This window comes from Chlamydomonas reinhardtii, chromosome 17, assembly GCF_000002595.2.
Source record: "Chlamydomonas reinhardtii strain CC-503 cw92 mt+ chromosome 17, whole genome shotgun sequence".
In the NCBI taxonomy this organism is placed as follows: domain Eukaryota; kingdom Viridiplantae; phylum Chlorophyta; class Chlorophyceae; order Chlamydomonadales; family Chlamydomonadaceae; genus Chlamydomonas; species Chlamydomonas reinhardtii.
In genome coordinates this window covers 5,121,571-5,135,009 of record NC_057020.1, presented here as the reverse complement: position 1 = coordinate 5,135,009, position 13,439 = coordinate 5,121,571, and the positions used below count along the sequence as shown (strand labels likewise).

At 65.7% G+C, this 13,439-nt stretch overlaps 2 protein-coding genes across 3 annotated transcripts in view; both read left to right on the top strand.

The window, feature by feature from the left end:
* Nucleotides 1-64: 64 nt before the first annotated feature.
* Nucleotides 65-5,270, top strand: CHLRE_17g735200v5 (uncharacterized protein). Its single transcript, XM_043072529.1, has 10 exons — nucleotides 65-375; nucleotides 625-711; nucleotides 1,161-1,306; nucleotides 1,644-1,779; nucleotides 2,220-2,300; nucleotides 2,502-2,587; nucleotides 2,840-2,945; nucleotides 3,296-3,429; nucleotides 3,715-3,806; nucleotides 4,068-5,270. The coding sequence occupies exons 1-10, from the start codon at nucleotides 123-125 to the stop codon at nucleotides 4,822-4,824; spliced, it is 1,878 nt and encodes a 625-aa protein (XP_042914988.1). The 5' UTR covers nucleotides 65-122; the 3' UTR covers nucleotides 4,825-5,270.
* Nucleotides 5,271-5,324: 54 nt separating this feature from the next.
* The window catches only part of CHLRE_17g735021v5 (uncharacterized protein), a 22,376-nt gene continuing 14,261 nt past the window's right edge, over nucleotides 5,325-13,439 (top strand). The window contains exons 1-7 of one of the 2 annotated variants that reach the window (XM_043072527.1): nucleotides 5,325-6,915; nucleotides 7,211-7,574; nucleotides 8,022-8,079; nucleotides 8,503-8,881; nucleotides 9,200-9,268; nucleotides 12,773-12,872; nucleotides 13,072-13,296. In XM_043072527.1, the coding sequence (XP_042914986.1) occupies nucleotides 5,402-6,915; nucleotides 7,211-7,574; nucleotides 8,022-8,079; nucleotides 8,503-8,881; nucleotides 9,200-9,268; nucleotides 12,773-12,872; nucleotides 13,072-13,296 (2,709 nt within the window). In that variant the 5' untranslated portion in view covers nucleotides 5,325-5,401. Of the gene's footprint in view, nucleotides 6,916-7,210; nucleotides 7,575-8,021; nucleotides 8,080-8,502; nucleotides 8,882-9,199; nucleotides 9,269-9,971; nucleotides 10,311-12,772; nucleotides 12,873-13,071; nucleotides 13,297-13,439 lie in introns of those variants that run through there. The other variant, XM_043072528.1, reaches the window with a different exon arrangement.

The window sequence follows — 13,439 nt, the reverse complement described above, 5'->3', positions numbered from 1 at the left end:
ACCCGATTTGGCGGGCTTGTCACTCCCAAGCTTTGCTTGGCGAAACTTGCGCAGCCTAACACCAATAAACTTCTACCGCAATTAGAGCACATAAAAACACGCACGCTGCGCACACTGCGCAAATGGGCGACACGCAGCCAGTCCAGCCGCGGCCTGGGCTCGGCGCAAGCTCGGTCGCGGACGCTTCCGGCCCCTCGGCTGCTTCGGCTCCGGCGCCTGTGGCTGGCACCACGGTGCGCGCCCGCTTCCGGCCGCGCAGCAGCAAAGAGGCCGAGGCGCGCTGTGTGGAATTCCTGGGCAACAGCGACAGCGGCGCTATCGGCTTCACTGGCCCGGACGGCGTGAAACACAACTTTGCGTTCGACAAGGTGTATGGTGAGCGAGTCCGGGGATGCACCAGAGATACGGCAGGGATGGAGGGCAAGACGCGAGAGCCGGGCGGAGCGAGTGCGAGAAAGAAACTGCTGGGCATGTCAGGGGTGAGTTGGGCTACACCCGCGGTAGCCTTCCCGCGCTTGCCCGCCAGCCCCACGTTCCGCCCCCAAGCGCCCTCACCGCCTCAATCATCTCCCCTGCTCTCCCCCTCCCTCCTCCCTCTCCCCTCACGAACCCTATCTACCCAAGGCGAGACCTCCAGTCAGGAGGAGGTGTTTGCGGACCTGACACACGTGGTGGACGCCGCACTGGCCGGATACAACGGCACCATACTGGGTGGGGCGTGCGGCGTGCGGCGGGAGGTGTGTGTGTGTGTTAGAAAAAAACAACAAAACGAAGCCCGCCCAAGCGGCGCCGGAGTTACTTACGGATACCTACCAAATACCGAGCGTCGTGTTGCCGCGTCGACCCCGGTAGTCATACTTACCCGCGAAAAGCCTGTAACCCTCTCGGGCGATCGACGAACGACCTGACCCCGAGTGGCACCCATATGCATTGTATGCGCCGGAGGTGTGTGTGTGTGTGTGTGTGTGTGTGTGTGTGTGTGTGTGGTGTGTGGTGGGGCGGCGTTGGGTTGTGGAGGATGTCGGGGGTTACGGAGGGGGTGGCACGCAAGCAATGGTGTGCAGGGAGTGGGGCGTGCGGGATTGGTGGGACAGGGCCGTGGCAATGCTTGAAGGGAACATTGTGCGTGGCCCTTTCTCTCCTTGCCTCCCCCCCTGCAGCGTACGGCCAGACGGGAAGCGGCAAGACGCACACGCTGATTGGGCGCGTGGCGGACCCGGCCCAGCGGGGGGTGGTGCCGCGGGCGGTGGCACACCTCGCCGACGGCATTGGGGCGGCGGGGGAGCGGGAGGGGGCGGACTTCCAGGTGCGGGGGGAAGGGGTGGGTTGTTAGTACCAGCCCAAGCTCAACCAACGCGGGGTTGGTGGAGCTGGGGCTTGGGTTGGTGGGTCGGGTGTTGAGTGGGTGGGTGGGTGGGTGCATTGGGGTTGGGGTGGGGGTGGGGGGGCAGGGCGACGCGTGGATGCCTCAACCAATGTTGTCGCGGCAGTGCAACATCCCTCCCTCCGTTTTCTTGCTTCCGATCCCCTGCACTGTGCACACCCTCAATCACGGTACATCCTCGCACCCTGACTGGTGCTTCCCTGACTCGCACCCCCTGACTCGCACCTCCCTGGCTCACACCTCCCTGACTCCCACCCAGGTGGTGCTGAGTGTGGTGGAGATCTACTGCGAGCGAGTGCGCGACCTGCTGGCGGAGGGGGGAGGCGGCGGCGGCGGCGGCGGGAGCGACAACCTGCAAGTGAAGCAGGATGCACTGCGCGGGGTGTACATCGAGGGTGTGTGTGGGGGGTTTCGGGCACAAGGGGGGCCGGGCACGGGGGGGGGGGGCAAGCACACGGGGGTCGGGCACACGGGGGTCGGGCGGAAGGTAGGTGGGTGCAGCGCTTGTACGTTGGGTTGTGTCTGGTTGGTTGCAGGTAGTGGTGCAGGGTGTGCCCCAGCGCTCCCCAGCCCGGCCTTCCACCCACCCAAACTCGACTGAAGGCATCGTGCAACTGCTGACACTGCGCTCGTCCCCGCCCTTCCACCCACCCTTTCGATCGCTTCCACCCATGACCCATCCCACCCTCGGCACACCCGCCCGGCCCGCCCGAACCCCGTGCCCGACCCCCACACCCACCCTCGATGTCCTCCTCGATCTTTCGCATTGGATTCGGTTTACCGGTCTGGTCTGGTATCTTACAGCCCCCCCCCCCCCACACACACACACACTCAGGAGCCACGGAGCTGTGCGTCACGGACGAGGCCCAGTTGGTGGGCTGCATGGGGCGCGGCCTGGCGCAGCGCTCCGTGGCGGGTGGGTGAGCGGGTGGGGAGAGCGGGGGAGGAGGGAGAGGGAGGGGGGAGGGGGGAGGAGGGAGAGGGAGGGGGGAGGAGGGAGGAGGGAGAAGGGGTTACCCCCCAGACACACACACACACACACATACACACACGCACACACATATTCATACATACGATCTGTATCGTAAATTGTGACACTCGCCCCACACATGCGCAGCCACCAGCATGAACGCTGAGAGCAGTCGCAGCCACTGCATTGTGACTGTGCGTGTGGAGCGCACCCGGCCAGACGGAGCCGTGCAGGTGAGACGCCTGCCTTCTCCCAGTTTTTGGAACCACTCTCTCAGGGAATTCCAAAAAGAGACTACAGCAGCCCTCTCACACAGCAGCCGCCAGCTTCCCCTCCCTTGAGGCCTACACACGTGGGGATCTCCCTCCTCTCTTTCCCCCCTTCTTCCTCCTCTCCCCCTCCTCCCTCCTGCCCCTCCTCCCTCCTCCCTCTCCCTCCTACCTCCTCCCTGCCCTCCCTGCCCCCCCCCCCTGCCCCCCTGCCAGACGGGCAAGCTGGTGATGGTGGACCTGGCGGGTAGCGAGCGGGCGGACCGCACCGGGGCCGCAGGAACCACACTGGTGGAGGGCAGCCTCATCAACAAGAGCCTCAGTGAGTGGGGGTGTGTAGATATGTATAATCGCGCGTGTGTGTGTGTGTGTGTGTGTGTGTGTACGCGCATGTTTTGGGTGGGTAGGGCAGCCTCCCCGACAAGAGCCTCAGTGAGGGATAGGGTTGTAAAGACCAGCCCAAACTACGACGAACACAGTGGGGGAAGGGAGGCGCAGATGAGGGGATGCATGGAGGGAGGCCGCATGTCACGGTGCCACCAAACACCGGGTGTACTGCTAGAACCTTGCCGAGCAGGGCTTGCAGCTTCCAGGCCGAATGTAGTACTTGCCGTAGTCCCCTCGCCACACAACAAAACGTTTCCCGCCGCCGCCTCGCGCCCTGCCGTACAGGCTGCCTGTCCAACGTCATCTACGCGCTTACGGACGACAAGGGGGGCGGCGGGGCGGGCGGGGCGGGGGGCGGCGCCGGCCGCCACGTGCCGTACCGGGACAGCAAACTGACACGCGTGCTGCAGGACTCGCTGGTGAGTAAGGGAACAGTAAAGTGTCAGAAATTACAACAAGAAGCCGGAACGAAGAGTGTGTGTGCGTGCGTGTATGTGTGGATGTTGTCATGGTGTGACCCAGGCGCCGTTGCTTGTTCCTGCCGTGCTGCCGTGCTGCTGTGCTTTTCCGCCGCCTACCCACCCGCCTCGCTCTGTACAGTGGCCCCGGCTCTGTACCACTGTGGCCCCCGCTCCCCCACTCATACCCATCTGCCTCATCTCTCCTCCTCCTCCTCCTTGCCGCTCCCGCGGCCCTGCCTGCAGGGCGGCACGGCGCGCACGGTCCTCATCATCTGTTGCTCGCCCTGCGCCGAGAACAGCGCCGAGACGCTGTCGTCCTTGCGCTTCGGGGCGCGGTGGGTACCGGTAGTGCAGGCGCCCGTTAGTTGATGGCTAGTGCAGTTGCGAGGCGGCGTTTGCGGCGAGGCGGCGGGTTGGCGGCTCCTGTGTACTTACTTGTGGGGATACCGGCTTACTTGTCGTGCCCGATACTCCTTGCATTCTTCAGTTCCCAGTGCCATCTCCACCTCCAATGGTGCTGCGCGCATACGGTACACGTATACTGAACACGTTTCCCTTCCCACATATCACAAATGCCCCAACACATACGCCCACAGCGCAAAGGGCGTCCAGAACACTGTGGCCCTCAACGCGGTGCGTCTGGCCCCCGACAAGATGGCGCAGCAGCTGGAGGCGCTGCGGGCGCGCAACGCCGCCCTGGCAGCCGAGCTGGCGGCAGCCCACACGCGCCTGGCGGTGCTGGGGGCAGCAGCAGGAGGAGGAGGAGGAGGAGGAGGAGGTGGAGGGGGAGGAGGAGGAGGGGGAGGACCCGCGGCGCCTTCGGCGCCGCCTCCGGCGGCGGCTGCGCCGCCGCCGCCGCCGCTCTCGCCGGTGGCAGCAGCCGCTACCGCGGCTGCTGCGGGTGGTGGTGGTGTTGGTGGTAGTGGTGGTGGTGTTGGTGGTGGTGGGAGCGGTGGCTGTGGTGGGAGCCGCGCGGGTGCGGATGTGGGCGAGGCGGACGTGCCGCTGGGGGCGCTACTGGTGCGGGAGGTGGTGGAAAAGGCGCAGGACGCGGCGGCGGCGGCGCGGGCGCTGCTAGCTCGGGCCCGGCAGGTGGTCGTACTGGCAGGCAGGAGCAGCAGGAGTGGTGGAGCGGGGGCGGCAGGGGCGGGGGCGGCAGGGACGACGGGTGCGGCAAAGGCTGGGCCGGGTGCGGTGGCGGCAGCTGCCACCACCACCGCCGGCGCCTCCGCCGCCGCCGCCGGCTCCACCGCCATCATCAGCCTGCGTCAGGCTGAGGCGCTGGTCGATGTGGCGGCGCTGGCGGCGCTGCTGCTGGGGCTGTGCGTGTTTGCGGTGGCGGCGGCGTCGTAGCACGGCGGTCACTTGTCGGTATTCGATCAATGAAGACTGGTAACGAACCGACGAAGATCGGTGATGAGTATTAGAGTATACCGTATGCGATACCACACGCACGCGGCGTGTAACGTTCCGTGTGGGTGCGATCAGAGGTTCACTGACGGCGGGCCGCGAGTGCCATGTGGCCGTGACATTGCGGCCGTGACATTGCGACAGGCGCAAAAACGCCCCGCCGACCACCTCTATTTTACACGCTGAAACCGTTGAAAATCATGAAGAGCGGGACTAGTCTGGGTGGTGCCAAGTGTTTTGCGGTGCGCGTGTGTGAGGGGGGCGCACTGGGGAACGTGGTGGGCGAAACCCGGATGGGTGAGGCAGGATTGCATCCGCTGAGGCTGCCGAACTTGGGGTTGCCACGAGACTTACAAAGAAGAACTGCACTAGGTAGATTCGGGCATATGTTGGCAAACCCAAGAGCACAGAAGTCTGACACAACGTTCCGCTTGTAGTTTGACAAAAATGAGGTCGACTGCAGTTTTGGTAAAGCTTCATTTCTTAAGTTGAAGGGCAAATGTCTTCAAGAAACAGCAGCATGATGAAGCGAGGGGCGACTGGCGAAGGGAATGCGGATGACGCTGTGACGCCTTTTGACCCGGGGCCTGCTACCGCTGCCGAAGTGGTCGGCGGACTAGAAGATGTCGGCGAGTCTGGAACCTACAGCTCAGGCAGCGCTCTGAACTCGTTGATTGCCGTGGGCGAAACTGGTCGGCGGTCCATGGCGAGCCTGCACCCGCCCTCGCGGCGCGCCTCTCTCGCGCACTCCAGCCGGCCCGGCTCCCCGCACCGTGCGCCCGCCTCCTCAGGCGCGGAAATGCCTTATTACACCCATACGCAAAATATTGCCATTTCGGGGGAAGGGCACAGCACAGCAGGTCACAACACAGCAGTCCCGCTCCATCCCCGGACAATGCCTGGCCGGCATGGAATTCCTGGGTCCGGCTCCGGCTCCGGCTCCGGGCTCGGCCTTCCGTATCACGGCAACGCCCGAGCGACCAGTCCTGAAGAAACCAACGTCGCGACAGCACACCACACGGCTGCTGTTGCTGACGACAGCAGCAGTGCTGCTACTACAACTGCTGCTGGCGCCGGTGGCGGCGGGAGGGCTGGCGGTGCGCGCATCGCCAGCGGGCGGGCCGCAGTCAACGGCGGCGTCAGCAGTAGCAACTCGCTGCGGCTACAGCCGGTGCTGTCTGACACGGGGCCCCCGCCCGAGGGGGAGCCGCCCTCCCCCTGGCTGCTCCACCACCCGCACCCGCACCCGCACCACCACCACCACCTGCACGACAGCAGCCCTCACGCCATCCCAGCCCACCCACCACCAGTCGCGGCGGCGGCGCCGGTGGCCACTGGAGCAGAGGCGTTGCATACCGCGTCCGGCTGGGCAGCAGGCGCGTCGGCGCACAGCAGGGCCACGGCCCAGGCGCAGGCGCAGGCGCAGGCGCAGGCGCAGGCGCAGGCGCAGGCGGAGGATTTGGCCCTCGAGACATTATTAGCTGTACCGGGGGCCGTGCATTCCCTCGGCGCGGAGGTTCTAATGGCCCCCAGCGAGCACCGGAGATCGCTATCCGCTCGCTCCTCAGCGGCAGTAGCAGCTACAGCCACAGCCACAGCCGCGGTGGCAGTAGCAGCGGATGTGCATGCGGCCGTTCTCAACCCCAGCACCCGCCTGGACAGCCTCAGGGTGCGAGCAGCCTCGCCGCGCTCGCCCTCCGCCGCCTCCTCCACTGCCACCGCCGCCGCCGCCGCCGCCGCCGCCGCGGCCGCTCCAGCCTCCCCATACCGACCCAACCGCCCGCCGCCGCCATCCCTCATCATCAGCGCACCCGCATCCGCGGATCCGGAGGACAACCCGAAAGCAGCTGCTGCTACAGCTGTGGCGCCAGCTGCTGCTACAGCTGTGGCAGCTAGTGAGACGGCGTGGCGCCAGCGGCAGCTGCTGCTGCGTGACGCGCCGCCGCCACCGCCTCGGCCGCCGCTGGCGCCGCCGCTGGTGGAGCCAGAGGAGTGTGAGGTGCCGGATGACCTGAATGAGCTGCGCAACCTGAAGTGGGTGCGCGGTTGGGGTTAACGGGTTTAGTGGAGGTTCTGGTTGCGTGGAGGTGTTTGGGTGTGTTGTGGGCTGTAGGCGCGGGTTGGGGCTGTCCCCTCCCACGAGGGGGCCGCGAGGCACGCGGCGTGGTCACAGCGGAGGTGGGGGTGTGGGTTTTGAGGTGTGTGCGCCCAGCATTACATAATCCTTTTATGCTTTAGCAAGACTGTACACGCACGCACGCGCGCAAGCACGCACGTCCCATCCGCGCGCCTGGTGACTTGCGTGCGGCATGCGGCTGCGTGCCTGCAGGGAGCTGGAGAGGGCCTTCCGCGCCGTGACGCGCTGGCGGGCGGCGGCCCGTGCGGCGGCGGCGGCGGCGGCGGCGCGGCGGCGGCAGGCGCCCGCAGGCACCAGCAGCAACGGCATTGGCGGCGCCGCCGACGGGGGTAGCCGCAGCTGCCGGGAGGCGGTGGTGGCGTCTGTGGTGGCGGCGGCGGCGGCCGCCACTTCGGCGGCGGTGGCGGCGGCGGTGGCTGGGAAGGTCGGGTGGGGGAAGGACGCGGAGGAGGAGGACGAGAAGGAGGAGGAGGAGGAGGAGGAGGAGGGGGATGCATGGGAGGACAGGTGCCCGGTCGCGCTGCTGGCAGTGCAGCACATCGACAAGAGCATCGAGGTGAGGGGGCGAAAGTGTGTTGGGTTTGGGCTGTGCCGGGTTTGGGCTGTGCCGTCGGGCGGGTTGGGGGCGGGGTGGGGGGTCATGGCGGGGGTGGCTCAGGGCGATCAGGACGGCCTTTGGGGGGCAATGGGGCGCACCCCGTAGCGAGGGATGCGAGAAAGACACGCCAACGTACGGCAGGGGCAGGGGCAGGAGCAGGGGCAGGGACAGGGGCAGGGGCAGGGGCAGGGGCAGGGGCAGGGGCAGGGGCAGGGGCAGGGGCAGGGACAGGGGCAGGGGCAGGGGCAGGGGCAGGGGCAGGGGCAGGGGCAGGGGCAGGGGCAGGGGCAGGGCAGGGCAGGGGCAGGGGCAGGGGCAGCCGTGGCGGGGCATTGACATGGTGTAGTAACTGCACACGTGCTGACTCATCATCCGCGCCCTGCTGCCGTACCGCATGTCGTACAGGTGGTGCGGGGCCCCCAGCTGCAGCTGCTGGAGGCGGGCGTGCCCATGTACAGCGAGGGTAGGGCAGGGGGGGGGGGGTTTAGGGCAGGGGGGCGGGGGGTTTAGGGCATGGGATGTAGCCGTTCATGGAGAACGGAGTGATGGGGTTAGGGCAGGTGGCCGGGGCTTCGAGGGGCGCGGGGTCGGGGTCGCGGAGTCCGGGGTCGCGGGTGTAGGGTCGGGGGTAGCCAGACAGGCGGGAGCGAAGGACCAGGCAGCCGGCGAGCCGGGCAGGGTGCGGACCAGAGGACGCCAGGGGGAGGATACACACGCGTGCCTCCATGTGGCTTGCATTCCCAACTTCCCTCCTCTTGCTTGGTTTCCCCTCTCGATGCCCCGCTTCCCCACCTGCTTTCACCCGATGCCCTCTCCTCATTCTTACCCGCTTCCGTACTAAGACGTGTTCTTGTCCGCTCTCCTTTTCGCCTCTCCTCCCCCTCAGGTCGAGGCCAGCTAGAGGCATACAGCCCGCTCCTGCCCCATACCACACGGCCCCGCCGCGAGCGCCCGCCGCCCGCTGGACCCAAACACACACGCGCCCGCGGCACGCCCGCCACGCCCCACCCCGGCGCCGGAGCCCGCCCCCGCCAAAACACACACGCTCTTCCTGGCGCCCCCGACACCCCCGACCCCTTCGACCCCAGCCCCGCCGACCGACACGAACCCGGGGACGAACCCGGCCTCCCCCGCAGCCGCCTGTTCTTCCACCCAGGCTGCCTGGACGACTGGGGGGCGCCGCCCGACTGCCCGTACACGCAGCTTCACTTCAGCTCCGCCGCCCGCGTGTTCGTGCTGCTGCCGTCCGACATGCGGGAGCCGCGGTGGGTGCGGAATGGACAAGTGTATGTCTGGGAGGAAGTATTGCAAGTCGGAAAGTAGGCATACGCGGCGGTGCGCGTATGGGGTTTTGGGGCGAGCGGTCCTCTTGACCTACACAGCCCATCCAGCCCATGTCTGTGTGTGCTGTGCGCATGCGTGCGGCCTGTGCCCGAGCCAAGCAGCACCACCCAAACCGAAGCGACTGCATGCTTCTCACCACCCTGTGCTTTTGCTTGTACTAGGCATTCAGCAACTTTACGCGTCAAGCGAACATGACAGTTTGAGCGGCTCCACCCATCTTGCCGCGCCATCCCTCACAGGTGGCTGCGGGGCGGCTTCTTCAAGGTGCGGGAGCCGCTGTACCAGTACCCGCTCACCCTCTCGTTCAGGTGCGTGGCGGGCGGCCCCGCGGCGAGTCAGAGGTGCAGCAACCCGCACATCAGCCCTCTCTGGCCCCAGCCAGCAACACCCACCATGTACCATTGCACAAACCCACCGACACCGAAGCCGCCAGCGGCTCCTGGCGCGCCTTCCCGCCCACCTCGCCGCACCCCATGCATCCCTCCCGTGCCTCCCTCACCCATGCCAACAACCTGCCACACACACACCACACACACATCCCCCGCGCGGCAAAGCGTTTCCCACTGGCTCCCTGCAAACTCACGCGCCGGATATGTTTTGAAGGCATGCGGGGAGAACCCACATGCCCCGCTCCCCAAGACCCTCCCCCACACGACCCGCCCCTCGTCTGCCTGGGCCTACGCCGCGCGCCCGCCTTCTGCCCATGAGGCCCCTGTCGCGTCCCTGCGCGGCCATGCACTAGTGGTATAGTGGTAGCATAGGCCCCTGCCAATGCTGGAGAGCAGTGGGGCGTCCTCCCTCGGGTCCGCCTCCTCTCCATACGCATCGCGGGCCAGACCTGAGTTCGATTCTCAGTTAGTGCATCACACCCTCTTCCACATGTCCTGGGGTCGTAGCTCAATTGGTAGAGCGCCCGCTTTGCACACTGTGCTGTGCGCCTAGAATTTGCGGGAGGTAGGGGGATCGAAGCCCTCCGATTCCACTTCCCGACTGGTCTCCCTGCCCTTGCAGCGGGCTTCTGCCTGCACTGCGCCTGTGGCCGAGTGGTTAAGGCGCGGCCCTGCTAAGGCCGTGGGGTCTCCCCGCGTGCGTTCGAATCGCATCGGGCGCGTCAGCTCGCAGGGAGCCAGCGGTGAACGTTTTGTCGTGTGGGGGCAGGCGCGGTAGGTATGTGGGGGGCGCTGGTATGGGTGGGGGAGGCGTGGGGAGGGGTGTTGATTGTTGAGGCGTGGGGAGTGCTGCCAGGTGCAGCTGGCAACTGTTGTGGCAGCCGATGTGCACAGGGGGTGGCACAGGCTAGAGGGGGGCCCTGTGCATTCTGTGCTTGACCTCCTACACGCCCTGAGTTCTGTGTGCCCCCACCGTGCAAGCCTCCCCAATCCTCCGCCACCCATACCAGGGGTAGCCCCACGCCCACCCCGCCTCCCGCGCCTCCCCCGCCCAGCAAAACTGTCTCCTCAGCCCGCGTAGGCTGGGAGCCCAAATGAACATTGGAGTCGGAGGGCATCGATCCCCCTACCTCCCGCAGATTGCAGGCGCTTTGCGTCAGATGCGAAGCGGGCGTTCTACCAATTGAGCTACGACCCCAGGGCACGCTCCCGTGTGCGGAACAGGGTGTGATGCACTAGCTGAGAATCGAACTCAGGTCTGGCCCGCGATGCGTGTGGTGAGGAGGCGGACCCGACTGCGGACGCCTCACAGCTCACCAGTATTGGCAGGGGCCTATGCTACCACTATACCACTAGTGCATGGCCGCGCAGGGACGCAGCAGGGCCAGAACCTGCAGGTGGACTGTGAAGGCCCAGTCGGAGGAGGGGCGGGGCAAGTGGGGGCAGCAGGTGGCCCTGCGCGGGGTGGCACTGGTGTCCTTTGGATGGCATTCAGCAATCAGCATGCCAGGGCCAGAGCGGGGCCTCATGGCAGGCAGGGGCTAGGTGTGACAGAGCAGACCTGGCTGGTCCTTGATGTGCAGATGCTGCCGCTGCCGCTGCCGCTGCCGCTGCCGCTGCCGCTGCCGCTGCCGCTGCCGCTGCCTGACCGGTTAGGGAATGGATGTGTATTGTTGACCTTCGGCCATGCCTTGCCTGTCCCACCGCTGCCACGGTGTGCCATGCCACCAAGGGCCCCAATGCTTGGCTAGCTGTCTACACAAGCCGCTTGTGCCGCTGCCAGTGCTCTGTCCTGTGCGCTTGCCAAAACGCCGGCCCTGCTGTGACCCTCATCGGCCATGCACTGCCGTAGTGGTACAATGGTGGCATAGGCCCCTGCCAATGTTGATGACCTGTGGGGCAGTCCCCACGGGCAGTCCCGCATGAGTCTGCCTCCTCACAACATGCAACATGGGCCGTAGCCAAGTTTAATTTTGTTCCCGGAGCAATCTCTGATTGCGGAGGGACTGATGCCTTCAAAATCCTGCCTGACTGCGTGCGTGCGTCCGTGCATGCGTGCGTGCGCACCGTACACGATGCAGGGGGTCACTCGCCGATTTCAGCTCCGCCGGGCCGCGCGGCCGCCGACGAAATGCAGCGTTGCAGCACTCGCATATAGATTTCGATACAATATAAAAAAACGGGGGCGCGGGGGCGGCCGCGCGAGGAGAAAAAAGGTCGCGATGGTTTCGCAATGGGTTAAAATTGCGGGCTGTATCTTTGATTTTATGCAATGTGTCCATAGCCTTGGGGTCGTAGCTCAAATGGTAGAGCGCCCGCTTAGCAACTGTTGCGAGCGCCTGCAATCTGCGGGAGGTAGGGGGATCGATGCCCTCCGACTCCACTTTTCTTCTGGTTTGCGAGCCACTTTCTTTCTTTATGGCCGAGTGTTGAAGGTGTGGCCCTTGCAGGCCACCAAGTCTCCCCACGGGGTCTCCCCATGTGCACTCAACAAGCATCAGGCACATGATTGCAAGGAGCCAATGGGAAACATTTTGCTGCACAGGGGAGGCGTGGGGAGGGGTTGATTGTTGAGGTGTGGGGAGTGTTGTGAGGTGGGGGAGGAGGCGGACCCGAGAGAGGACGACCCACAGATCACCAGCATTGGCAGGGGCCTATGCTACCACTATACCACTAGTGCATGGCCGCGCAGGGACGCAATAGGGCCCGCTGGGGCAGCAGTAAACCCGCAAAGTAAGTTTCCCGGCGTTATAAGGGCCCACCGGCCCGGGCCACTGGTACTTACGGGGACAGGATAGCACGCTCGTGCATACCACCTTGTAACCAACAACAGCATTAACCCCGACAAGAGACCGCCTGTAACACTCAATCACCGCAACACTCCCCGGGCGGGCGAGTGGGTGGCGTGGGAGGAGCTGAGGGCAGCGGGGACGGCCTCTAATATTCAGGGGTGGGCTGGGAGGCAACGATGCGAAGTCAGTGCTCGTATCTTGTAGATGCCCTCGGGCACCCGGCATCTACACATGCGTAGATGACCCTGACCGCGGCATCTACGCTTAAGCCCCCAAGCCCCCCAAAACGTCTACGCTTCCCCCATTTTGTGCCAAAACCGGCCAAAACCGTCTACACTGCGTAGATGCGTGGCACCCAAACCCAAAAATTTTTCTCCGCCTTCGGCGGATTTTGGGCAGATTTCTACAGCGTAGATGGAAGATACGAGCACTGTGCGAAGTATGCTGTTCGGACGTTCTAGGGACGATAATCTGCTGTAAAGTGTAGGTGCGCCGAAAACGTGTGTGTTCGCCCGGCGACAACTGTACGCACGCACACATGTACGCTCCATCCCCCGCCCGCCCACTTACACCTGCCAAACCCCCCTCCCCCCCCCCCCCCCCACACAAAAACACGCGCGCGCGCACGCAGGCTGAGTCTGGGTGCCAGTGACCGGCTGCTGTCGCTGCTGGCGAACCCGGCGGGGTCGGGCGGGCGCACCAACACCCTTCGCGTGTTCAAGTCCAAAAAGGTGAGTAGGTGGGTCCGGGCGTTGGTTGGAGGGCACCCCACACAATAGACTGGCCAGCTGTTCCGCCTCCTCGCACTGCCCGGTCCCGCGCCCAGGATGCTTGCATGGGCACACATACACACACGTACCGGTGCACGCATCCCCCCAACCCAATGCCAAGCCCAAACACCCAGCCAACGGCCCAAACAAACCTCCGCAGGTGTACGGACCAGGAGCGGTGCTGACGCTGGGCGGCGTGTCGCACGGGCTACTGAGTGACGGCATGCACGTGCTCGCCTTCGCCGCCGCCGGGCCCGACGAGGAGCGTGAGCAGCAGCGGCAGCAGCGCGAGGCGGCGGCGGCGGCGGCGGCAGGGGCGGGGGGCGCTGGGGGCGGAGGTGGTGGTGGAGGTGGAGGTGACGGAGGTGGAGATGGAGGTGGCGAGGTGCGTGTGCGCGGTGTTTGCGGAGTGGCTGTGACAAGCAGCGTGCGTACGTGTTCGCGTTTGTGCGTGCTGCCATACACATACACACGTGCGTGCGTGTCGACCTGTCCGCCTACCTGCCTGTCCCCATCTGTCTACTTCGC